A 25,728-nucleotide genomic window follows, 5' to 3' on the forward strand; every position below is an offset into this window, starting at 1 on the left:
CAGAGGGTGGTGTCTATATGGAATGAGCTGCCAGAGGAGTTGGTGGAGGTGAGCACAATTACAACATTTAAAAGGCATTTGGATGGGTCTATGAATAGGAAGGGTTTAGAGGGATATGAACCAAGTGCTGGTAAGTGGGACTCGATTTATATAGGATATTGAGTCAGCATGGATGAGTTGGCTTGAAGGGTCTGTTTCTGTGCTGTACATCTTAATGTCTCTATAACTCTATAGTAATGAAATGCAGCTGGGCAGCCTAGAGCATGGGGTGACAAGTACATAATATAGAGTCAGCCATTTTGATTTGAGATGGGGAGAAATTTATTGTTTAAATGGCTCGAAATCGTGAAACATCTCAGCGTTGAAAGTTGAAGCTGCCTAATTGTAGAGTCTAGTTAGGACAAGAGCAATGAAGTTTTGGATATGAAGGAGGTTTATGATGTGGGGATTTTGTGAGGAAGTGGAGTTAAGGAAGAAGATCAAACATCTTGTTCAGTAGAAGGCCAGGTTCATGGCTCATACTTCTTAGGGAGCTATTTATTGGTGTTCTTAACATCTAAGTTTTTCAACAAAGCAATATAGTCAAAGAAATGGATCAGGATTGATTTCTGTGAACTTGTTTTTAATATTCACTCAACAGCATTCACTCAAAAGAAATATTTTTACATAATAAACAAAATTAATAGAGAAATAGAGAACTTTTAAACACAAATTTGTTATCATGATATGCTGGTATTCACATGAAATGCACATCTTTACTCAAGCAGCAGAGCAGTTATCATGATTATCTTGATCAAATTATCTGTAGGAAAACATAAACACAAGCAATAAAAGTTCTGCAAATGATATGGTGTGCTGCTTGGTCTTGCTAATGTCAGTGCAGTGATGTTCTTCCTGAGACATAAATCTGTAGGGAATACATGCACCTTGCTTCTATTACATCAGAATAAGTGGAAACTGTGGACATTAATCAGTGTAAACAAGATGACTTCTTGCCTAATTCAATGCCAACAATTGTGACTAATGGCTAGACAATGCTTGACAGCTTTAAATAAGCAAGTTCATTACTTTAAAATATCATAATGTATTAATAACAAATTATTGCTGATTTTATCAGTTGCTGATTCGACCAATATAAGCCTTCCTTGAACCATTCTGCACGTGCTTTCCCTCTTCCTCTTTCTTACTGTCCAAATCAATCTTCACTACATTGTGTCCTATCGATTCTTTCTTTCCTAAGTCCATAGAGAACATTTCCTCACTTCTCACAAACATGTTGCTCTCCTTCAGAACCAAAAGAACTGCAGATGCTAGAAACCAGAAACAAAACCAGAAATTGCTGAAAAAGCTCAACAGGTCTGGCAGCAGCTGTGAAGAGAAATCAGTTAACATTGCAGGTCAATTGACCACTCCTCAGACCTGACTCAGCCTGACTCAGCCTGGAGGCATTCTGGGAAGGTTCATTGGAAAAGGAAAGTCAACTCTGCTTTCACTCCAAAGATGCTGCCAGATCTTCTGTGCTTTTCCAGCAATTTCTGTTTCTATTGCTCTCCTTCAGCAAAGATATTTTCCTGATCATCCCTGTTATGCCTTCCAAGCTCTTTAATTCAGCTGCTGGTTTTTCAGGATGAGACTTGACTTCACCCTTGTTTCTTTATTTATAGTGAAAACTGTGTGACATACTTTTGTTTGATTGACAGGTGCTGATCAGAATCTGGGTTGGGATAGGGAACTGAGTGCAGTCGAGAGACTTAAATATTCGTTTCTCCATTCCTCATCAGCGTACTTCAATCTGGTTGAGTGACAATTTCAGTGAGAAATTCTTACCATTAGGTATTGCCCTCAGACTTCCATATTTTTGGAATGTTATGTTGAGGTGAAGACAGGAAAGTGCAATGAATGAACAGTATTTGCTTCCAAATAAAAAGAGAACATGCTGGAGAGACTTAACAGATTTGGCAAATGCTGTGGAGAGTTGTATTTTGAGTCCGCTATGACTCTCTTCCAGACTAGTCATAGAGTCATAAGTTCATACAGCATGGAAACAGACCCTTCATTCCAACCTGTCCACACTGAACATAATCCCAAACTAAACTAATCTCACCTGCCTGCTTTTGGACCATATCCTCCCAAATCTTTTCAATTCATGTCCTGGCCTAAGTGTTTTTTAAGTTTTGTAAGTGTGCCTGCATCCACCATTTTCTCTGGAAGTTCATTCTACACACAAACCACCCTCTGTGTTAAGAATTTGCCCCTCATGTCTTTGTAAATCTCTCTCCTCTCACCTTAAAAATATGCCGCCCAGTCTTAAAGTTCCCCCAACCTGGGGAATAAACAACTATCAGCAACCCTATCCATGCCCCTCATGATTTTATAAACCTCTATAAGGTCACCTCTCAACTTCCTGCACTCCAGCAAAAATAACTCAGTCTATCCAACCTTTCTTCATAACTCAAACCTTCTCGACCTGGCAACATCCTGGTAAACTTCTTACAAACCTTCTCTAGTGAAAGAATATCCTTTCTGCTTCTCTGTCTACAGATGCTGTCAGTCCCTCTGAGCTTCTCCAGCAATTTCTGTTTTCATTTCAAATTTCCAGCATCCACAGTATTTTGCTTTTGTGTGAGTGCTCATTCCCATGTTGCAATATCTCTTAGCTGTTGGATAATGGAAAGCGTAAACCAGAGCTCAATGAAATGGTGCTGTCCATACTCATATTGAGTCCCATTCATTCCCTAATCCTGAAATTGTTATGTTAACCTGCAATCTGCCAATGTCCTGATTCAAAATTCTTATCCTTGTTTTCAGATCCCTCCAGGATGCTGCTCATCTCTGTCCTGCAACCTCATCCAGACCTACAAACAATCCCAATTCCAAGGCTGTTCTTACTCGCAGCGGTGTCTTTTTTGTTTTGCTTGGCTCACTGGCTGAGCCAATAGTTATTGCCCATCCATGGTTGTCTATGATAAGGTGGTGGTGGATTGACAACAGAATGACTTGCTAGCCCATTTCACAGGGAAGTTAAGAACTAACTGCTGTAGGTCTGGAGCGATGTGTAGGACAAAATAACTTAGGAGATTCTCTTCCCTAAATTACAGGGATGGGTCTTTCTGGCTATCAGCCCTGGCTTCACTGTCATTATTAGACTTTTAATTCCAGATTTTTTACTGAATTCAAATTCCACCATCTACCATGGCAAGATTTGAACCCAGGTTCCAAGAGCATTACCTGGGTCTCTGAGTTAATAGTCTAACCACAATACAACAAGACCATCACCTCTCAATAATGTGTTACTGACGTCCCAGCTCTGACTAATGGATCCTGGACGCATACTCCAGGACCTTGCTTTCGTCAGTGCAGAGAGAGTAATCCAAGAGTAATCGTTAACCAATGGCTAATTCTGGATCTCTAAAGCTGGTACTACCAATCTTCAATTTGGGAATATAGCAACAACAGGTTAAAGCTTCCCAAACAACTCTTTTCGATACAAGTGAGAATTTCAAGAAAGTTCAACTCAAGCTAAAGAAAATATGTGACTCAAACTGCTGACGTTCAAACCACTGCAGTTATGATTCAGCTGCGCTTCAGAAAAATAGAAGGCCGAAAATAAAATGGCTCTTAATTAGTTGGTGTCATGCTCTTAACTCAGTATTTATCCCTGCTTGATGTCTCTGACGCCAGCCTTTGGCCAATGAATGGCAACTTGCTGAAGAGGGTCTCTCTAAATCGGTCACCCAGCATGAAGTAGAAAATGGGATTAATAGCAGAGCTAAGGTAGGCAATAGGCCTTGTGATGGCATAACCAGCTTTTATCCCCCTGTAGGTGCATGTCTTCTTCCCCAATCTAGAGGCAATGCGGATATTGCGCATGACATGATAAGGAGTGAAGAGTCCCAAGAAAATGACTACTGCCAATATCACGAGGCGATGGGGCTTCTCAAACTTAATTGTGCTGCGTCTCTGTGCCCTGATCTCCCTTAAGCACTTTGCTGTTTTAGTGGAGCAATACCCCATAATGCAGAGTGGGATGATGAAATCAACAATGGTGAGGAACATACTGTAAACCAGGCTGTCTCCGGCATTCCCCGAACTGGCATAGTCAACACATACTACAGCCAGATCATCATTGTCCGTGATGTTCTTGGGTCCAATGAAGGTGAACATAGGCACCAGCTCTACCGTGACAAAGATCCACAAGAGGAAACAGATAATGATAGCGGTCTGCTTTTCCTGGAACCGATAGAGATTTGTTGGGTTTCTCACCAGCAGATATCGATCAATACTGATGCAGGTCAGGTAGAGGACACTCAAGTAGAGGTTACAGTTGAGGAAATACCGATTAAACTTACACCATATGTCACCGTAGAACCATTCACTGTCATTTGCGTACTGGATTACAAACATTGGAAGAGTGCAAATTAAAAAGAGATCTGTGACAGAGAGGGAGAAGAGATAGATGTTACTGCACTTCCACTTCTTTAAGCAGAAGACATAACCACTTATCACAGTCAGATTCCCTATGAGTCCCACAATGAACACAATGGAGTACATTGTTGTGAGGTAATACTTTTCCACGTGAGAATTAATGTCCGTGCAAGTCTCGTTCGTCTCCTAGAAATTAAAAACAAAAAAAAATTAGCTTAAAGAGGAACATGAAGGTGCACAATTAAACACATTGAAGAACTGATGTTTAAGGCATCACTGTTGACTCAGTGGATAGTTGGTGTGACATCTAATCTGTGACTCCTAATAAGATACAATCACTGTAGTCTTACTAGACGATAGGGCTGCTGCCCCATTAGAGAGTGAGTGGTGGTTTAACCTGAAGGATACTCCACCTCAGGTGAGAGATGGAGAAAGGGATTCCTTCATAGTAACCTCAAATACAAATAAAAACAGAAGTTGCTGGAAAAGCTCATCTGTAGAGAGAAATCAGAGTTAATATTTCAGGTCACATGACCCTTCCACAGAACTCAGCGCATGTAAAATGCTGTCAATGATGTTGGTATCATTCTGCATTGCAAACCAGCCATCTAGCCATCAGATTAAATCAACTGCCCAAGTACTACTGAGAGAAAACCACATGTCTGTGGTAAATAAGGCACTACCAAGTCTCACAGTTGTCAACGTCATGGTAGTCAGAGGATTTGCTTTTTTTGAGTAATGTTGCTTCATGATTAAATATTGGCTGGGACATCATTAACTGGGACTCCTCTGATGTTGTTCATCGGACCATCAGCTTACAGCCAGGCTGACTATAAGGGAGCCTTCATTTAATACCTTCTCCAACCAAACATTTAAAGATCGATTCAAATGTTCTCATAATATCAGACAATGTTAACCTTCAGGTTTAATTTTGATCCTAAATCAGCACATTGGGTAGAACTTTTATGGCTACGTGGAGTACAGTGTATTTGCAAGGGCAGGCCCAAGGTAAAAGTTCAATTTCTTTTCTTTTCATTAATTCATTCATGGATTGTTGGCTTTGCTGACTGGGTCAGTATTTATGATCCATTCATAGTTGCCTATGAGATAATGCTAGTGAGCTGTCCTTTTGAACAATTGTTGGTTATTAGGGAAAGGTAGACCAAAACTACTGTTCAGAAAGGAATTCTGGGATTTTGACCTAGCTGGAGTGAACAGACAGTGATGTAATTCAAAGTCGGGATTGTCAATGGCTTAGAGGGCAACCTACAGGTTGTGATGTTCTCATGTACCTGCTACCCTTGTCCTTTCAGATGGAAGTGATCATATGTTTGGAAGTGGCTATCTAATAGGTCTTGGTAAATGTCTGTAGTGCATCATGTGGATAGGACATACTGCTGCTGTTGAGCATTAGCGAAGAAACTCAGTACAAAGAACAGAACAGGACAGGCCCTTCGGCCCACCATATCTACACCGACCATGGTGCCATTCAAAATTAATCCCATCTGCCTGCATGTGGTCCCATCCCGCTATTCTCTCCTGTTCCCTTGTCTTTTAAATGCCTCTTAAACATTGCTAATGTATCTGCTTCTACAACCTCCCCTGACAATGCGTTCCATGCTCCTACCACCCCCTGTGTAAACAGCTTGCCTCGCACATCTCCTTTAGGTGTTCCCCTTCTCACTTTAAAGCTTTTGAAAAGACTTCTGAGGGATAGCATTTATGACTATTTGGAAAAGCATAGCGTGATTAAAGGCAGTCAGCATGGCTTTGTGAGGGTCAGGTCGTGCCTCACAAATTTTATTGAGTTCTTTGAGGAGGTGTCAAGACAGGTCGACAATGGTCGAGCAGTGGATGTGGTGTATATGGACTTCAGCAAGGCTTTTGATAAGGTTCACCATGGTAGGCTCATTCATAAAGTCAGGAAGTATGGGATACAAGGAGATTTGGCTATCTGGATTCAGAATTGGCTGGCTGACAGAAGGCAGAGAGTGGTTGTAGATGGAAGGTATTCTGCCTGGAGGTCAGTGTTGAGTGGGGTCCCGCAGGGCTCTGTACTTGAGCCTCTGCTCTTTATAGTTTTTATAAATGACTAGGATGAGGAGGTTGAGGGGTGGGTTAGTAAATTTGCAGATGACATAAAGGTTGGAGGTGTCGTCGATAGTATAGAGGGCTACTGCAGGCTGCAGCGTGACATAGACAAGATACAGAGCTGGGCTGAGAAATGGCAGATGAAGTTCGACCTGGATAAATGTGAAGTGATCCATTTTGGAAGGTCAAACTCGAATGCTGAATATAGGATTAAAGACAGGATTCTTGGCAGTGTGGAGGAACAGAGGGATCTAGGTGTGCAAGTACATAGATCCCTCAAAGTTGCCACCCAAGTGGATAAGGTTGTTAAGAAAGCAGATGGTGTTTTGGCTTTCATTAACAGGGGGATCGGGTTTAAGAGCCGCGAGGTTTTGCTGAAGCTCTACAAGTCTCTGGTGAGACCACACTTGGAATATTGTGTCCAGTTCTGGTCACCCTACTATAGAAAAGATACAGAGGCTTTGAAGAGGGTGCAAAGAAGGTTTACCAGGATGCTGCCTGGACTGGAGGGCTTGCCTTATGAAGAAAGGTTGAATAATCTCAGACTTTTCTCTCTGGAGCGAAGGAAGAAGAGACGAGACTTGATCGAGGTATACAAGATAATGAAAGGCATGGATAGAGTCAATAGCCAGAGACTTTTCCCCAGGGCAGGAGTGACTGGTACGAGGAGCCATAGTTTGAAGATATTAGGAGGAAGGTATAAAGGAGATGTCAGAGGTAGGTTCTTTATGCAGAGAGTTGTGAATGCATGGAATGCGTTGCCAGCTGTGGTGGTGGAAGCAGAGTCATTGGGAACATTTAAGCGACTGCTAGACATGCACATGGATAGCAGTGAGTTGAGGGGTGTTAGGGTAAATTACTATATTTTACATTAGGATTAAACCTCGGCTCAACGTTGTGGGTCAAAGGGCCTGTTCTGTGCTGTACTTTTCCATGAACTATGTTCTATGTCCTTGGGTATTTGACATTTCCCTCTTGGGAAAAGACACCAACTATCTATCCTATCCATACCTCCCATAATTTTATATACTTCTATCAGGTCGCCCCACAGCCTCTAATGCTCTAGCGAAAACAATCGAGGTTTGTCCAACCTCTCATTTTAGCCAATACACTCTGATCCAGGCAAAGTCCCGATAAAAGAGTCCCCAAGAAGAAGAAAAGAAGACCAAAATACAGAGAAGAACAAAAGCTGCCTGGTTTTGAAATAAGAAGTCTTGTTTTGTAAATCGTAATCTGGAGTTTTATCTGATTAGTAGCATGGAGGGGAAGGTAAAAGATAGGTTAGAGGAAGAAATTGTAAATAATTGTCACTTAATTATTCCTTGTTATATTTCAAGAAAAAAAGGTATAAATTTTTACTTCAACTAGTTCTTGGCCTATCGAATTTTGGCAGATTACTGCATGGGATAAACCTTTTCTGTGTTGCTGGTTTTACATTAAGCAGAGGAGTTTACTCTGTGTCGTAACATTACATACTTTCCTCTTGCATTTGACCTCCCAAGCAGTATTACCTCATACTTGTCTGGATCAAACGCCATCTGCAATTTCTCTGCCCAATTTCCCAACTGATCCATATCCTCTATATCCTTTGATAACCTTTCTCACTCTCCACAAATTCATTAATTTGCATATTATCTTCAAACTTACAAATCAGGCCATTTACATTTTCACCCAAATCACTTACACATATTAAAAACAGCAGAGGTCCCAAAACCGAACATTGCAGAACACCACTGATCACAAACCTCCAGTCAGGAAAACATCCTCCATAACCATCCTCTGTCTTCTACGACCAAGCCAATTTTGTATCCAACTAACTAACTCACTGTGGATCGCATATAACTTAATCTTCTGGACCAGCCTACCATGAAGGACATTGTTAAATGCTCTACTGAAGTCCATGTCTCCACTTTCCTACCCTCATCAATCATCTTCATCACTTATTCAAAAAGCTCAATTTAATTTGTGAGACAAGACCTCTCCCACATAAAGCCAAACATTAGCCATAAAGACGTCCTCTTTCCTAAAACCAAAAGGCCCTTGAATATCAACATACCCCATCCAATCTTGATTTGGAGATGCTCAAAAACTGCACAAATTCATGTAAAATTCCATTATCTCACTTTTTAGATTAGAATCAATCTAAACATCATGGCATAGACAGAGGCGGCACGGTGGCACAGTGGTTAGCACTGCTGCCTCACAGCGCCGGAGACCCGCGTTCAATTCCCGCCTTAGGCGACTGACTGTGTGGAGTTTGCACGTTCTCCCCGTGTCTGCGTGGGTTTCCTCCGGGTGCTCCGGTTTCCTCCCACAGTCCAAAGATGTGCAGGTCAGGTGAATTGGCCATGCTAAATTGCCCGTAGTGTTAGGTAAGGGGTAGATGTAGGGGTATGGGTGGGTTACGCTTCGGCGGGGCGGTGTGGACTTGTTGGGCCGAAGGGCCTGTTTCCACACTGTAAGTAATCTATCACTATTGTTACAGTTAACCTGAGAATGCAACTTTTTAAAAAGGGTTTTGTGATTTACACATGAAAGAAGTGAAACTATCACGGTATTCTATTTTTCAATGTATAATTTCAGTTACATCACACTGTAAATCTTTGCTACAAATTCTGTGTATTAGGATTGAGCCCTCCACTACCAACTGATGAAGGAGCGATGCTCCGAAAGCTAGTATGCTTCCAATTAAACCTGTTGGACTATAACCTGGTATTGTGTGATTTTTAACTTTGTCCATCCAATCTTATCATCGTACATAGCCTTGTCCTTGCTGAGTGCTGATGCTTGGACCTCACCAACCTCTTTGACTCCAGGAAGAAATTCTATTCCTTGTCCTTGAGTGGACCTTTTCTTTCCCTAGCTACACCCTTGCTTCCAAGATACACATAAAATAGCTTTGGAATTCTGCTCAGTTCTACTGACCAAGGGCATTCCATAGCTCCTTTTAGCTCTCCTGATTCTTTGCTTACGTTTTTTCCTGCTTCCTTCATATTCTACAACGGCCTTGTCTGATTTCAGTTTCCTATAACTTACATATGATTCCTTTTGCATTTTGATTAAACTGTCAATATCTTTTGTCATCCAGGGTCCTGAATCTTGCCTCTTTATCTTTCAGCCCTGCAGGAGCATGCTGGTCCTGAACTCTGGTCAACTGGTCTTTAAAAGACTCCAACATGTGAGATGTGGGTTTGCCCTCAAAAACAAAAACGCCCTTTCCAACTAATTTCTCTCATTCAGCCATAATACATTTGTAATTAATATTTCCCCAATTCAATACTTTCACCCGAGCACTAGTCTTATCCTTATCTATAACTGTCTTAAAACTTAGGGAATTTTACTATTTTTCCCAAAATGCTTCCCCATTGAAACTTCAATCACCTGGCCAGGCTCGTACAAGTACAGCTCGCTTCCTAGTTGGACCATCTGCATATTGTTTAATTGGCGCCAGTCAAGCTTGTTCTAGATGGTGTCAAGCTTCTTAAATATACCCGCACAGACAAGTGAGGAATATTCCATTACACTTGTATCTTGTAGATGGTGGATAGACTTTGGGGCATCAGGAAGTGAGTTATTTGGTGCAGCATTTCTAACGTAAAGAGAAAATGCTGACGATGCTGGAAATCTCAAACAAAGAGAATGCCAGAGGATCTCAGCAGATCTGGCAGCATCTGTGGACAAAGAAACTGAGTTAATGCTCTTCTTCCGAACTGAGCTCAATTCAGGAGAGTCATACCAGACCTAAGGCATTAACTCTGCTTCTCTCTCCTCAGATACTGCCAGATCTGATGAGTCCCTTCAGTGTTCTCTGTGCTTGTCACAGTATTTAGGTGGCTAGTTCAGTTTAGTTTCTAGCGAACAGTAACCCTGTTTTGGCAATAGTAATAAAATTGAATATCAAAAAGCAATGTTTAGCAGGCAAATAAATGAGACTAGCTTACTTTTGAAAACTCGGTCAGTATGGACAAGTTGGACTGAAGAGTCTGTCTGACTCTATGACTCTATCAGGTTATTTTGAGTAGTCTGAATATTGTTTGTTATTTGTCAGCCCAAACCTGGATATTGTGCAGAGCTTGCTGCATTTAGGCATGGACTGCTTCAATACCTGAAGCTTTGTGAATGGTGCTGAGCATTGTTCAATCCTCAGCAAACATCTCCACTTCAGAACTTATGATGGAGGGAAGGTCATTCATGAAGCAGCCGAAGATGTTTGGGCCATGACATTACTCTGAGGAACTCCTGCAGAGATGTCCTGGAGCTGAGATTACTGACCTCCATCAACCACCTATGTGCCAGGGATGACTCCAACCAGTGGAGCGATTCTCCACCCCCACTTCCTGATCCTCATTGTCTCTAGATTTGGTCAGGCTCCATGATGCCATATGCAGTTGAAAGTCACCTTCATATCAAGGGTAGTTGCTTCGTCACCTCAGGAGTTCAGCTCTTCTGCATATGTTTCAATCAAGGCTGCAATAAGGCTAAGTGCTGAGTGGCCCTGGCAAAACCCAAATCCGGGGTTGGTGTGCAGATTATTGCTGAACAGCTGCAACATGATAACACTGTCAATAACCCCTTCTACCAATTTATTGAAGATTGAGAGTAGACTGATGAGGCACTCATTGGTTGGGTTGAATTTGCCTTTCCTTTGCGTACATGACATTCTAGGGCAATTCTCCACGTGTTTGGTCGATGACGATGGACTAGCTGGACTGAAGTGGCTTGGATATGGGTGCAACACAAATCTTCAGCCTTATTGTTGGAATGGTGTCTGGACCTATAGCAGTGGCAGTTCCTGGTGCTTCCGAATATCACGTGGAGTTGAAGCCTGGAATTTGTTGATGCTGGGGACCACTGCAGCAGGCTGAGATGGACCATCCACTCGACATTTCTGGCTGACGTTTGTTGAGAATGCTTCAGCGTTACCTTTTGCACTGATGTGCTTAGGTCCTCCAATGTTTGTGGAGCCCACTCCTCCAGTGAGTTGTTTAATTTCACACACTGTTCACTCCTAGATCTGGTAGGACCGAAGAGCTTAGATCTGATCTATTGGTTGTGGAATTGCTTAGCTCTGTCTATCACTTGTTGCTTATGCTGTTTGGCACATTCATCTGTATTGTAGCTTCACCAGTTTGACACCTTCCTTTTGGGTATGACTGGTGAAGCTCCTAGCATGCCCTCCTGCATTCTTCATTGAATCAGGGTTGATCCCTTGGCTTAATAGCAATGGTAGAGTGGGGATATGCCAGGCTGTGAGCTAATAGATAGTGTTGGATTATGATTTAATTGCTGATGATGGTCTACAGCACCTCCTGGATGCCCAGTCTTGATTTCATAGATCTGGTCAATGTCTATTCCCTCTGGTATAGTATTAATGTCACACAACATGATGGAAGGCATCCTCAATGTGAAGATGGAACTTTGTCTCCACGTGGACTGGGCAGTGATTACTCTTATTGATACAGTTATTGTTTCTTGATGGCAGGATCATTTTGCTATTACCATCTCAGAAATTTTCAAGTGGGCCAGATTTTCTTCATTGTTGGAACCTATTTTGCATGCATTAGCCCTTGAATACTCATTGACACCCCAGCCTAGAGGAAGCATTTTCATGGTTGCAATCTCATTAACCAAAAGAGGGAAACACTTGTGTTCATACACATGATGATGTATATTATACAGGTAGTGGGTTAGACTGCTTCCCCAAAGTCCAGTGAGTACAAACTTTTCAACAACCCAAGTCCTTGATAAACAAGCTGTTGCAATGCAGGAATATTTGCTGATTAAAGAATGAAGGCTGACTGAGTGAGAAGTGACATTGTATGAACATGTGAACAATCCAGGAGTGTTAGCCAATTGTGATGCGAGCTGTATTGGAGGTCATGGGACTTCTTGCTCCTTCATGGTTAAACATTAGGGCATTTTGTTTGTCATGGATTGCAATTGAATTTGTTCCCTTTGCACCAATAACCTTCTGTTCATTTTCTTGGCCAGGGCATCAGTATAGAGTTCTGCAGGCTTATGTGGGCCAACTTGTATGATGTAAATTTTCACTTCCAAGGAACATTCATCGACCTCTGAGAGGTAGAAAGCTGAGCTGTGATCATTGACTGCTGAAAACCAACAATGTTGCTTCACTTCCCATTTTCCAAAGGTTGTGTTTCTCCCAGAGGATGGCAGTAAAGGAGTCCCTCAGTCAACCTTCCTTCACCATCTCCAACAAGAAGGATCTAACCATCGTCCCCTGGCTTTCAATGCTGTTTCCATCATTGAATCCCCACTATCAACATCATGGGAGTTTACCATTGACTGGAAACCAAACTGGAGCAGTCATTTTGACCAACCTGTGTCAAAATCCTGGAATTCCTACCCTAATGGCATTGTGGATCAACCCAGGACACATGTATTGTCGTGGTTCAAGAAGCAGCTTACCACCAACTTCTCAAGGGCAAAAAGGGATGGTTAGTACAAATGCTGGCCAGCTAGCAATGCTCATGTCCCACAAATAAATAAAACAAAACAAATACTGGCATTACAACAATAGGCTAGGAATTCTGTGGTGAGTAACTCATTATCTGTCTCCCCAAAGCCTGTCCTCCATCTACAAGACTCAAGTCAGGAGCGTAAAGGGAATAATTGCCACTTATCTGGATGCGGCCTTATACACACTCAAGAAGCTAATCACCATCCAGAATGAGGCAGCCTATCTGATTGGCACCTCATCCATCACCTAAGACACTTTATCACACCCTTCATCACCAATGGACAGTGGTAGCAGTGTACACCAGCCACAAAATGAACTGCAGCACGTCACCAAGTCTTTTTCAACAGCACCTCCCAAATCTGTAATCTCTACCACCTGGAAAGACAAAGTCAGCTGATGCATTGGAATACGCTCATTGGCAAACTCCCCTCAGAGTCATTCACCATTCTGACTTGGAACAATATTGCTATTCCTTCACTGTCATTGTGTCAAAATCCTGGAACACTATTCTATCATCAGATTATGATTTAGAAAGTTGGATTTCCATTTCAGTGGTAAATAAGGATGGAGAGTAAATGTTGGCTAAGCTAGTGACACTCACAAACCATGAAACTTTAATAAAGAAAACAGATTATAACAGAATTGAGTTTCAGAAGTGCTGCTGTACCTTTCTTCATTTTAGCTATTCTCGTTGACTGTCAAATCTAAAGAAATGTTAAAATGTTTTGTATGATGTAATAACCCTTTAACAATCAGTCTACAGAAATTTAAGCATCAACTTCTGCTTTTCACAGATCAGGAATATCCTGTGGTGTAATTTGATTTCACAATCCTGACTAACTGTTACCCATTTACAGGTTCCAGGGCCCTGTAGTCTTTTCTGTTCCTGTGCTCATAAGCACCTCATATTCAAAAGCTCATTTTAACCAAGACCCCCTCACCACCCCTAAGGATCTTCCTTTCCTTTATTCCAATTGTAATAAGGGCTTTGAACTCATGGATGGTGCAAAGATCTTGAAGTGGATTCTGTATTCCATTGTTATCAGGTCATTACAAACATGAAGCGAATTTAAGCTTTAACAAGAAAAGGCATTTATAATATTAACTGAAGTCTGTTCAATTGAGTATTTCATGGTCTATCTGCTCATTCTTCTCATAAAGTCACTATCCCCCACAAAGCCTCCTTTCCCAGAGAGGGTAAACTCGAATGTCTCCAACTACCTTCTCTCACTATCACCAACTGTTGCAAGAGTTTCCCTTATACAATGCTCAAGATCCTCCTTTAGTAGAAACATGGAAACATAAAAAGTAGGAGCAAGAGTAGGCCATTTGGCCCTTCAAAAATTCTTTGCCATTCAATATGATCATGACTGATCATGCAGCTCCATAACCTCTTCCCATATCCTTTGGTTCCCCTTAGCCCTAAGACCTTTAGCTTGCTCCTTCTTGAAAATATTCTATATTTTGGCCTCTACTGCTTCCTGTGAGCAAGAATTCCACAGACTCACTACTCTTGGGTTGAAGAAATTTCTTCCTACCTGAGTCTTAAACGGCCCAATGCACATCCAAATAACAATTGTACAACAAATTAGCAGAAGGTCATGGGTGGAGTCTTAAATAAAATTAGCTGAAGTAAATCATCAATGATGGGGAAATTAATGGAACTGAAGAAGGACCAATCCTCAGGACCTGATGGTTTCCATCTATAAGTGTGAAAGGAAGTAGGAGTGTACATTACTGATAGCCTGACCATAATCTTTCAGAGTTTCTTAGATTCAGAACTTGTTTCTCTATATTCTAAATTTTTATAGACCATTTAGCCTGACATCAGTGGTGGGAAAATTGTTGGAGTGTACAATCAGATAGAGTAACTGATCGCTTTGAAAACTTTCAATTAAATCAGGAAGGATCAGCAAGAATTCATGAAGGGTAGGACAAATCTCAGAGTGTTTTGAAGAGGTGACAATGGTGGTGAATGGAGGTAATTCAATTGATGCTGTTTACATGAACTTCCTGAAGGCTTTTGATAAAGTCCCACACAAGAGATTGTTACCTAAGGTAGAAGCCCATGGAATTGATGGAAAATTACTGACATGGATAGGAAATTGATTGAGTTGTAAGAAAAAGAGCATTGGAATAATTGGTAAGTTTTCATTCTCATCCTTATTGATCTCATCCTTACCAATCTGCCAGCTGTCGATGCATCTGTCTAGGACAATATCAATAAGAGTGACCATTGCACAGTCCTTGTGACTATCAAAGTCGCACCTTCACATTGAGAATAGACTCCACCATGCGAAATGGGACAGACTCCATACAGATCCAACAACTCAAGACCGGGCATCCACAAGAAACTGTGGGCCATCACCATTCGCAGAATTATACTTCAGCACAATCTGTAACCTTATGGCCCAGCAAATCCCACACTCAACCATTACCATTGAGACAGTGGATCAACCCTGGTTCAGTGGGGAGTGCAGGAGGGCATGCCAGGAACAGCACCAGGCATACCTGAAAATGAGATGTTAACCTGTTGAACATATCAAACAAGACTATTTCTATGTTAAACAACATAAGCAGCAATTTAAAGACAGATTTGAGTGATCCCATAACCAATGAATCTGATCTAAGCTCTGAAATCTTACCACATCCAGTTGTGAATGGTGATGGATACTTAAACAACTCACTGGAGGAAGAGGCTCAACAAATATCCCCATCCACAACAGTGGAAGAGCCCAGCATTTCAGTGCAAACAATAAGGCTGAAGCATTTGCAGCAATCTTCAGGCAGAAGTGCCAATTGGATGATTAATCTCAGCCTTCTCCAGTGGTCCCCAGCATCACAGTCTTCAGCCAATTTGATTCACTTCACATGATATCAAGAAATGATTGGAGACATTGGGTACTGCGAAGTCTATGGGCTCTGACAATAGTACAAAAGACTTGTGCTCTAGAACTTGCCGTTCTCCTAGCCAAACTCTTCCAGTACAGTTACAACACTGATATCTACCCAAAATAGGGAAAATTGCCCAGGTATGTCCAGCACATAAAAAGCAAGACAATTCCTGCCTAGCCAATTACCGACTATTCTTTATCATCAATAAAGTGATGGAAGGCCTCATTAACAGTGCAATCAAAGAACACCTGCTCAGCAGGTTACAGCGATGCCCAGTTTGGGTTCTGCCAGGGCCACCCAGCTCTTGACCTCCTTACAGCCTTGATTCATACATGGATAAAAGACCAAAATTCCAGAGGTGAGGTGAGAGTAACAGCCATTGACACCAACGCCTCATTCAACTGAGTGTGGCATCAAGGACCCCTGGAATCAATGTATCAGGGCAAACTCTCTGCTGGTTGATGTCCTACCTGGAACATAGGAAGTTCGTTGTAGTTATTAGAGGTCAGTCATCTCAGCTCCAGGACATCTCTCTAGGATTTCCTCTGGGTAGTATCCTTGGCTCAAGCATCTTCAGTTATTTCTTCAATGATCATTCCTCCATCATAAGGTCAGAAGTGGAAATATTTCACTGATGATTATGCAATCATTTATGACTCCTCAGGTACTGAAGCAGTCCATGTTCAAATATACCCAGATTGGGTCAAAATCCAGCCTTGGACTGACAAGTGGCAAGTAACATTCATGCCATACAAATGCCAGGCTATGACTATCACCAATAAGAGACAATCTAAACAGCACCCCATGACAGTCAATGGTGTTACCATCACTAAATCCGCCCACTATCAACAGCCTTAGGCAGCATTTTCCAAACCCACGAATACTCCCACCAAGATGGATGCTGAATGGCCTGGACAGGGTAGATGTTGGGAAGGTGTTTCCATTGGTAGGAAAGACGAGGACCCGAGGGCACAGCGTTAGAGTAAAGGGAAGCTCTTTTACAATGGAGATAAGGAGAAACTTCTTCAGCCAGAGAATGGTGAATGTATGGAATTCATTGCCACAGAAGGCTGTGGAGGCCAGGTCATTGAGTATATTTAAGACTGAGATAGATAGGTTCTTGATTGTCATGGGGATCAAATGTTTTGGGGACAAAATGGGAAAATGGGGTTGAGAAACTTATCAGCCATGATTAAATGCAGCAGACTTGATGGGCTGAATGGCCTAATTTCTGCTCCTATGTCTTATGGTCTTATGGTCTAAAGATAAGGGCAGAAGATACATGGGAATACCACAACTTTCACGGTCCCCTTCAAGCCACTAAACATCCTGATTTTGAAATATATTGCTGTTTTTTCACTGTGGCTAGATTAAAATCTGGAATTCTCTCCCTCATGGCATTGTGTGTCAAACCACAATGGGGTAGATTGCAATGGGATAGTTCAAGAAGTCAGCTCAGCCTTGAAGGGCAATTAGGGATGGGGGCAATAAATACTGGCCCAGCCAGTGACACCCACATCCCACAAATGAATAAAAAAAGCTCAATTTAGCAGGACATGACTGGTGAAGTTCTGCAGGGAATTGTGCTCAGGCCTCAAATATTGGCAGTATTCAAAGTCAAAATTGGGCAGCACTGTGGACGGTGTTGACAACAGCATAAACGTATGCCAGGATATTGATAGATTAGGTGAATGGGTAAAGCTATGGCAAATGAATTTTAATGTAAACAAATGTGAGGTTATGCGTTTCAGACCAAAAACAGGATAGATCAGGGTAATTTTTAGATGGCACAAAATTAAATACAGTAGCGCCTCAACATGCGAACGACCCCGTTCACGAACAAATCGGTTTACGAACAGGATTGTACATCAAATTTTGCTTCAACGTACGTACGAAATTCAAGGTACAAACGAAGGTACGAACGCAAAAAGTCCGTGTGCGACCACGTGGTTTCATTGTTCTGCTATGCTATGCGCTTGTTGAACGCAAAAGCTCTCAGGCCCCGCGTGATCTCATTCAGTTTGTCTTTGGCGCGTGCGCTGTGAACAGCTGTCCAAGCATTCTTACGATATCCGAGCAATGGGAAAAATTGATTCAGTTCGCGAACTTTTCGGTTCGCGAACCGGGTCCCAGAACAGATTAAGTTTGTAAGTCGAGGCGCTACTGTACAGTGGATGGCTAACGAGATTTCGGGTTTCATGTGCATAGCTCTTTAAAATGCCATGAACAGGTAAAGGAAATAGTCAAGAAGGCTAATGCAATGCTGGCCCTCATGCCTAAAGGTTCGGATAAAGAAATGCAGACATTATGCTGCTGTTATACAAAACCCTAGTTAGACACTACCTGAGCAGATCTGGGCACCTCACACTTGGAGAGAGTTTAACACAGATTTACAAGAATATTAGCTGGACTTCAGGGGTTAAGTTAGGAGGAGCAATTAGCCAAATTTGGCCATTATTTACTAGAATTTAGAAGTTGAAGGGGAGATTAAGTCATGGTCTTCAGCATATAAACAGGAAAAGACCAAGTGGATAGTATAAACTATTTCAACTGGTTGAAGATTCTAGAACCAGGGAGCATGGTCAAGAAATTAGTGCCAGACCAATCAGAAGAGTTGTTGGAAAGCACACCCACATGCAAGGTGTATCGGAGGTTTGGAACTCTTCTTCAAATGGTGATCAATGTGAATTCAATTGTTAAATTTAAATCGGAGATAAACAAATTTTTATTAAGCAAGGCTATCAACGGACAGGAGTCGAAAAGTGTGGCACTGGAAAAGCACAGCAGTTCAGGCAACATCTGAGGAGTAAGAAAGTCAATGTTTTGGGCATAAGCCCTTCATCGGGAAAATGGAGTTAGGCCATAGATCAGCCCTCATGATGTTTTTGAATGTCGGAGCAGGTATGAGGGGCTGAATGGCCTGCCTCTGTTCCTATGTTTCTATTTGCCGTCTTTGTTTCTTACTGCATCCTTCCAGTGACTTGTATAAAAGATCGCCCAGGTCTCATTGCCCATCCCCCTTCCCCAATCTCTCACCATTCAGAGCATTGTCTGCCTTCTTGTTTTTGCTACCAAAGCGGGGAGTCTCACATCTATCCACTTTTTACTTCATCTGCCAGGCAGTTGTCCACTCACTCAGTTTGTCAAATCACACTGAGGCACCTCTGCATCCTCATTACAGTTCACACTCCCCCCTCCCCCCTACCCATCCCACCACATTATGCCAATTGCAAAGTCAGAGATACTCTATTTCGTTGCATCTTTTAAATCATTAATGTTCATATTGTGAAAAGCTGGAAGTCCATACACTGTCGCAGTAGTCACTGGCTAACATTGGAAATTTTCCGAAGGGTTATCACAAATCTTGCACTTCCCTCTCCCCAGAAGATCTATCTTCGTGCGTTGGCTTGTGCTTCCCAATACTGATGGATTTGGTGTATGCTTCATGGTCTGTTATTTATTTGAGATGCTCGGAGAGGACCCGGCAGAATCAATTTGCTTCTTTGAGGTGTCCTGGCCAATATTTATTCCTTAGTCAACATCCGATAATCATTATTTATGGGGGTCAGTTAGCTACATGGCTGGTCTCTGATGGAGAGAGACATCAGCAGTGCAGGTTCAATTCATAGTGCAAGCTGCAGGAAGAACATCTTAGCCTCAGACTAGGCAGTTTACAACCTTCTGGACTTAATATTGAATTCAACACCTTCAAATTGTGAACCAACTCCTATTCCTTCCCTTTCTTTTAGTTTTACCTGTTACATTCTCTGTCACCATGTCCTCTTCACCTACACCCCCCCCCCCCCCCCCCCGCCACCGCCCCCCCCCCCCCCAAACCCCCCAACCTTATGAAACTGCCTGTTCTTTCAAGTCTGACAGTTAGGCACACCATTGTTCTGCCATTCTCACTTTCCGATCACTTAATCTGAGCTATCAATAACCTTTCACCCCACTGCCTGCACTCTACACTCCACCTCTGTCCCTCCCACCCCCCCATCTATAAGATAAATGCTGCCCCCTCCACACTTCACATCAGCTCTGATGAAGAGTCATCCAGACTCGAAGTGTTAGCTTGCTGTCTCTCCACGGGTCCTGTCTGATCCTGCTGTGATCTTCAGGCCTTGTTGTTTTCACCTTGTTCAATTTCCGCACTGGGACAAAGTGAGGACTGCAGATGCTGGAGATCAAAGTAGAAAAGTGTGGTGCTGGAAAAACACAGGCGGTCAGGCAGCATCTGAGGAGCAGGAGAATCGACGTTTCGGTGTGAACTCTTCGTCAGGAATTCCGGATGAAGAGCTCATGCTCAAAATGTCGACTCTCCCAGTCCTCGGATGCTGCCTGATTGGCTGTGCTTTTCCAGCACCACACTTTTCGACTCTCAAGTCCTGCACTGGCTGAGTTTACTGTAAAGGTCCTCTGTCTCCCCTCGCCCAAGGGATGGTGACCCTCAAGTTAAACTGCCATCAGTCATCTCTCTGTAATGAGAGAGGAGCCCCAAGGTCATACAATCATACAGTCATACTGTCATACAACATGGAAACAGACCCTTTGGTCCAACCAGTCCATACTGACCGTAATCCCAATCGAAACTGGTCCCATCTGTGTGCTCTAAGCCCATATTCCTCCAAACCTTTCCTATTCATGTATCCATCCAAATGTGTTTTAAACGTTATAATTGTAACCACATCCACCTCTTCCTCAGGAAGTTCATTCTACACTCGAACCAGCCTCTGGGTAAAAAAATTGTCTCTTATGTCTTTTTAAAAAATGTTTCTTCTCTCACTTTAAAAATGTACACCCAGTCTTTAAATTCCTCATCTTAGGAAAAAGACAACTACCATTAACTCTATCTATACCTGTCATTATTTTATAAATTTCCATCATGTCCCCACTCAACCTCCAACGCTCCCATCCTATCCAGCCTTTCTTTATAACTCAAACCTTCTATACCCAGCAACATCCTGGTAAATCTCTTCTGCATCCTCTCCAGCTTTATAATATCCTTCTTTTAACTGGGGAACCAGAAATGGAAACAGTACTCCAGAAGAGGCCTCACCAATGTCCTGTACAACCTCAACCTGACGTCCCAGCTCCTATACTCAAAGTACTGAGGACTCTGGGACTGTGGCAACTTTTCTAATCATTGGTCATTGTCGCATTGCTTTCTGTGGAATATTATTATGCACACATTGTTTCCTGAGTTTCATATTTTGCAATAGTAGCTGAACTTCAAAAGTGCTGCATTTTCTGCAAAACAATTTTTGAAGAGTGTGATAGAAATACAATTCCTTTATTCCTTCCTAACTCTTAAAGGGAAATGTGACATTTTATTAATAAAAATAATTAATTTATCCATGTCTCTTGTTTAGTTTTGTTGCTCCAAGGCTTTTTTAGAACTCCAAAATTTCTACTAACTAATTGACTATATTAATTGTCAGCATTTGACAATATGGATATTAAAACATGGATAGAGTCAAATAGTTTAGCTGTAAGTGCGTATTTTACTTGATTGTGTTTAGCAGACTAGAATCTCCATTGATAATTGTTAAAAACAAAGACCAAATAGAAATTTATGGAAAAACTAAGCAGATCTGACAGCACCTGTGGAGAGAAAGAGCCTTCAGCACATTTCCTCCACTTCCTGCACCTTTACCCTTGAATCCCATCCCTCCAACCGCAAAAAAGATAGAACTCCTCTGGTCCTCACCTTCTACCCCACTAATCTCTGGATACAGAGCATCATTCTCTGCCTTTTCCACCATCTACAATGAGACCCCACCACCAGATATATTTCCCTCCCGACCTCTATTGGCATTTTGCAGAGACCATTCCCCTCGCAACTCCCTCGTTCGGTCTACACGTCCCATCGAGCACTCCCGGCACCTTCCCTTGTGCCACAAGAGATGCAAAACCTGCATCCACACCTCCCCCCTCACCTCTGTCCAAGGCCCCAAAGGATCATTCTGGCAGAGATTTTTCTGCACATTCAAACACCTCATCTACTATGTGGGCAGCACGGTGGCACAGTGATTAGCACTACTGCCTCACAGCGCCAGAGACCTGGATTCAATTCCCGTCTCAGGCGACTGACTGTGTGGAGTTTGCACATTCTCCCTGTGTCTGCGTGGCTTTCTTCCGGGTGCTCCGGTTTCCTCCCACAGTCCAAAAATGTGCAGGTTAGGTAAATTGGCCATGCTAAATTGCCTGTAGTGTTAGATGAAGGAGTAAATGTAGGGGAATGGGTCTGGGTGGGTTGCGCTTTGGTGGGTCGGTGTGGACTTGTTGGGCCAAAGGGCCTGTTTCCACACTGTAAGTAATCTAATCTACTGTGTCCGTTGCTCTCGATTTGGTCTCCTTTACATTGGGGAGACAGGATGCCAACTCACGGAACATTTCAGGGAACATCTCTGGGACACATGCACCAAACAACCCCACTGTCCCGTGGCCAACCACTTTAGCCTCCCCTTCCACTCCCCCAAGGACATGCAAGTCCTAGATCTCCTCCACCGCCAAATCCTAGCCACTGACATCTGGAGGCCAAATCATCTGGAAGAAGAATGCCTAGGATCCTCCAACCACATGGCATCAACATCGACTTCACCAGTTTCCAAATCTCCCCTACCTCACCTAATCCCTGATCCAACCTTCCAACTCAGCACTGCCCTTTTGAACTGTCACACCTGTCCATCTTCCTTCCCAGCTATCCACTCCACCCTCCTCTCAACTTATCGACCATCACCTCCCATCTGCATCCTCCTATTGCCTTCTCAGCTACCTCACCACCACTTCCACCCCCCCACCCATCTATTTATCTCTCGGCCCGCTTCTCCTCCCCTTCCTCCCACATTCCTGATGAAAGGCTTCTGCTCGAAACATCGACCCTCCTGCTCCTCAGATGCTGCCTGACCTGCTGTGCTTTTCCAGTGCCACACTTTTCGACTCTGATCCCCAGCATCCTCAGTCCTCACTTTCTCCTCATCCTCTGTGGAGGGACGTCAGAGTTAGCGATTCGCGTCGAGTGACCCTTCCTCAGAACTGAGGAACTATTCTGAAGAAGGGTCACTCAACCCAAAATGTTAAGTCTGATTTCTTTCCATGGGTGCTGCCAGATCTGCTGAGCTTTTCCAGCAATTTCTATATTTTTGTCTCTGATGTACAGTATCCACAGTTCTTTCTGGTTTTTATTGAAAGCAAGTTATGTTTTTGGCTTAAATAGTGGCAGAGTCTACAAACACTGCAATAATTAGCATGAAAGGCTCCAATTACAGACTCTCTGAGAGGTACAAAGTTAAAAATCACACAACACTAGGTTATAGTCCAACAGGTTTAATTGGAAACACACTAGCTTTCAGAGCGTCGCTCCTTCATCAGGTGCTATAACCTGGTGCTGTGTGATTTTTAACTTTGTACACCCCAGTCCAACACTGGCATCTCCAAATCCAAACTCTGAGAGGTAAGTAATTGAACTATTACCAATTTTCCTTCAGAACCTTCTCCCTGAATCATGCTGCCAGTTTTAGATTTAAATTGGTAGAGTGTGCAAGATGGTGAAATGTGTTAAAAGTTATTGCGACAACAATTCCTCAACAATTATTAAATAATATTTCTTGCTCTAAAAAGAGGTGTCTCTGATTTTGAAGATCAGGTGAATTTTCAAACTGTGACCAAGCACATATTTGTTCTTGACTAATAACATAGCACGTGAAAATGTGATACTCGTGAGTCTAAATGTTCAAATTATAATTGGGCTTCAGTAGCAGGGACTCTGAAGCGGTCAGGCTGTCACCAACTGAATTATTAACATCCTTCATAGGAGCAAACCTGCCATCCTCACCCGATTTAGTCTCCAAATTTTAATTCCTGATGAAGGGCTTTTGCCTAATACGTTGATTCTCCTGCTCCTTAGATGCTACCTGACCTGCTGTGCTTTTGCAGCACCACTCTAATCATGACTCTAATCTCCAGCATTTGCAGTACCCACTTGTGCCCTGTTTAGTCTCCAAACATATTCTGAACTATTTGACTCCTAAGTGACACCTGAAGGGGTTTAGCAAACCATACGGTCAGGGCAACTGGAGGTAGACAGTAAAATCCATTCACACAGCAATGCCCACAACCCAAGAATGAAAATGTTTTGTAAAAGAATAAAACCTGTTAAACCTCATCGAGGAGCGCAGAAAATGTCGGGGAAAATATGCAATGAGACCAGGTTAAATCATGAGAGTATGAACACATTCCAATAATTATTTTTGGTGAGATTTCTTAATTCTGCTGTCACTTTGTACATTTTCAGCTGCCTGTGATGCAGCTCTTGAACTTGGTGCTCAAATCAGTTGGTGGGTTTTAATGGACTGAAGTTCTGACACCAGATTGGTCACTCTATTGCTGGCTCTATGCTTCTCCTGTGCCCTCCTGCCCCCCTCCCACCCCCACCCATTCCCCACCTGCAAAATATTGTTTGGTTGCTACCTTCCTGCAGGTACCATGAAAATGCAAAGAACCCCAAAAAGATGCAACAGAAGAATGCACTTACCATCACTCTGACTGTGAGATTTGTAGCTCTGAGAAGATTTGCAATGTTGCCAGACAAACATGAGCTTCCTTTAAATGGCACAGTTTTGCAATTAATGTGCTAATTGCCAAGTGAGCTACAGATTAATTTTGCAGACACACACTGCATCAGCCTTCTATCGAACGTGCATTGAGCTTTTGATGTGAAGCTACAGAGTAGCCAATCAAAATTCACACTTTTTTTTATGTTGCTCTTCCTCCAAATGAGGTTGGGAGCTATGAGGAAGAAGTGAAGTGCTTTAAAGTTTTCTTTTTAGAAAAAGGAGAACTAAAACATGTGAAAGATAAGTGCCTACATATTGAAAGTTTTCAGCCTGGACCTTTCAATCCATCTGACCCACCTAATTCCAATTATGCTTGTAACAAACCTGAAACACAAGTCTGGTTAACCTAACCTTTGTAATCTGATACCCATTAAGCATCCTTGCGTTTGGATAAGAAATAAAACTAACATTAAAAAAAACACAAATAAAGGAGAAGCACAGGAATAATAAAGTACGTCCATTTTCAACCTCAAACTGATAAATTTTTAAATCAGAAACTAAAACAGAAACTGCAGAATTGCTTCCTCTGGGTCACTCGACCTGAAACTTTAACTCTGATTTCTCTCCACAGAGGCTGCCAGACCTGCTGAGCTTTTCCAGCAATTTTAGTTTTTGTTTCTGATTTACAACATCTGTAGTTCTTTTGGTTTTTAAAATCATACCTTGGTTACTTAAGGTGATCCACCAACTCTGGAAACCCCTCTACAGCTAATTAAGAGAAAACACCTGATGAGCAGCTACTGTTGTAATGTAGCAAATGTGGCAGAACCAACAATGTTGGTTGAGGGATAAATATTGGTCAATGACTCTGGACAGTACCTGCCATTGCACGATCAGGGAGCAGGGGTAGACCACTCTATCCCTTAAGCCTATTCTAGCACTTAATGAGGGCAACCTCGATTATCCAAACAACACGGGCCGCGAGTATTTTGTTCATATAATTGAATATCTGGATAATTGAATGTTTGGATAACACAGTTTATCCAACCATTGGAACCTTGAGCTCTTGTTCGGATAATCCAAACTTTGGATAATCGATGTTCGGATAAACGAGTTGTATTGTATTTCAAGTAATCAGCTCTTAATCATTTAAACTCCAATCATTACAAACCTAACATATCCAAACATTCCTTATATGTTTGCCCATCTGTTGTATTAATCTAGTAAATTTTCACAGAATCACAGAATTAAGATGCAGAAGGAGGTCTATCAGGCCTGCAC

At 42.3% G+C, this 25,728-nt stretch overlaps 1 protein-coding gene across 1 annotated transcript; it reads right to left on the reverse strand.

Moving 5' to 3' along the window:
* Positions 1–652: 652 nt before the first annotated feature.
* LOC140478745 (succinate receptor 1-like) lies at positions 653–24,531 on the reverse strand. The gene is made up of 2 exons (XM_072572063.1): positions 24,426–24,531; positions 653–4,611 (listed from the first exon to the last, which is right to left on the reverse strand). The coding sequence occupies exons 1-2, from the start codon at positions 24,426–24,428 to the stop codon at positions 3,646–3,648; spliced, it is 969 nt and encodes a 322-aa protein (XP_072428164.1). The 5' UTR covers positions 24,429–24,531; the 3' UTR covers positions 653–3,645.
* Between the last annotated feature and the right edge of the window lie 1,197 nt (positions 24,532–25,728).

The sequence above is a fragment of the Chiloscyllium punctatum genome, chromosome 6 (genome assembly GCF_047496795.1).
Source record: "Chiloscyllium punctatum isolate Juve2018m chromosome 6, sChiPun1.3, whole genome shotgun sequence".
In the NCBI taxonomy this organism is placed as follows: Eukaryota; Metazoa; Chordata; class Chondrichthyes; order Orectolobiformes; family Hemiscylliidae; genus Chiloscyllium; species Chiloscyllium punctatum.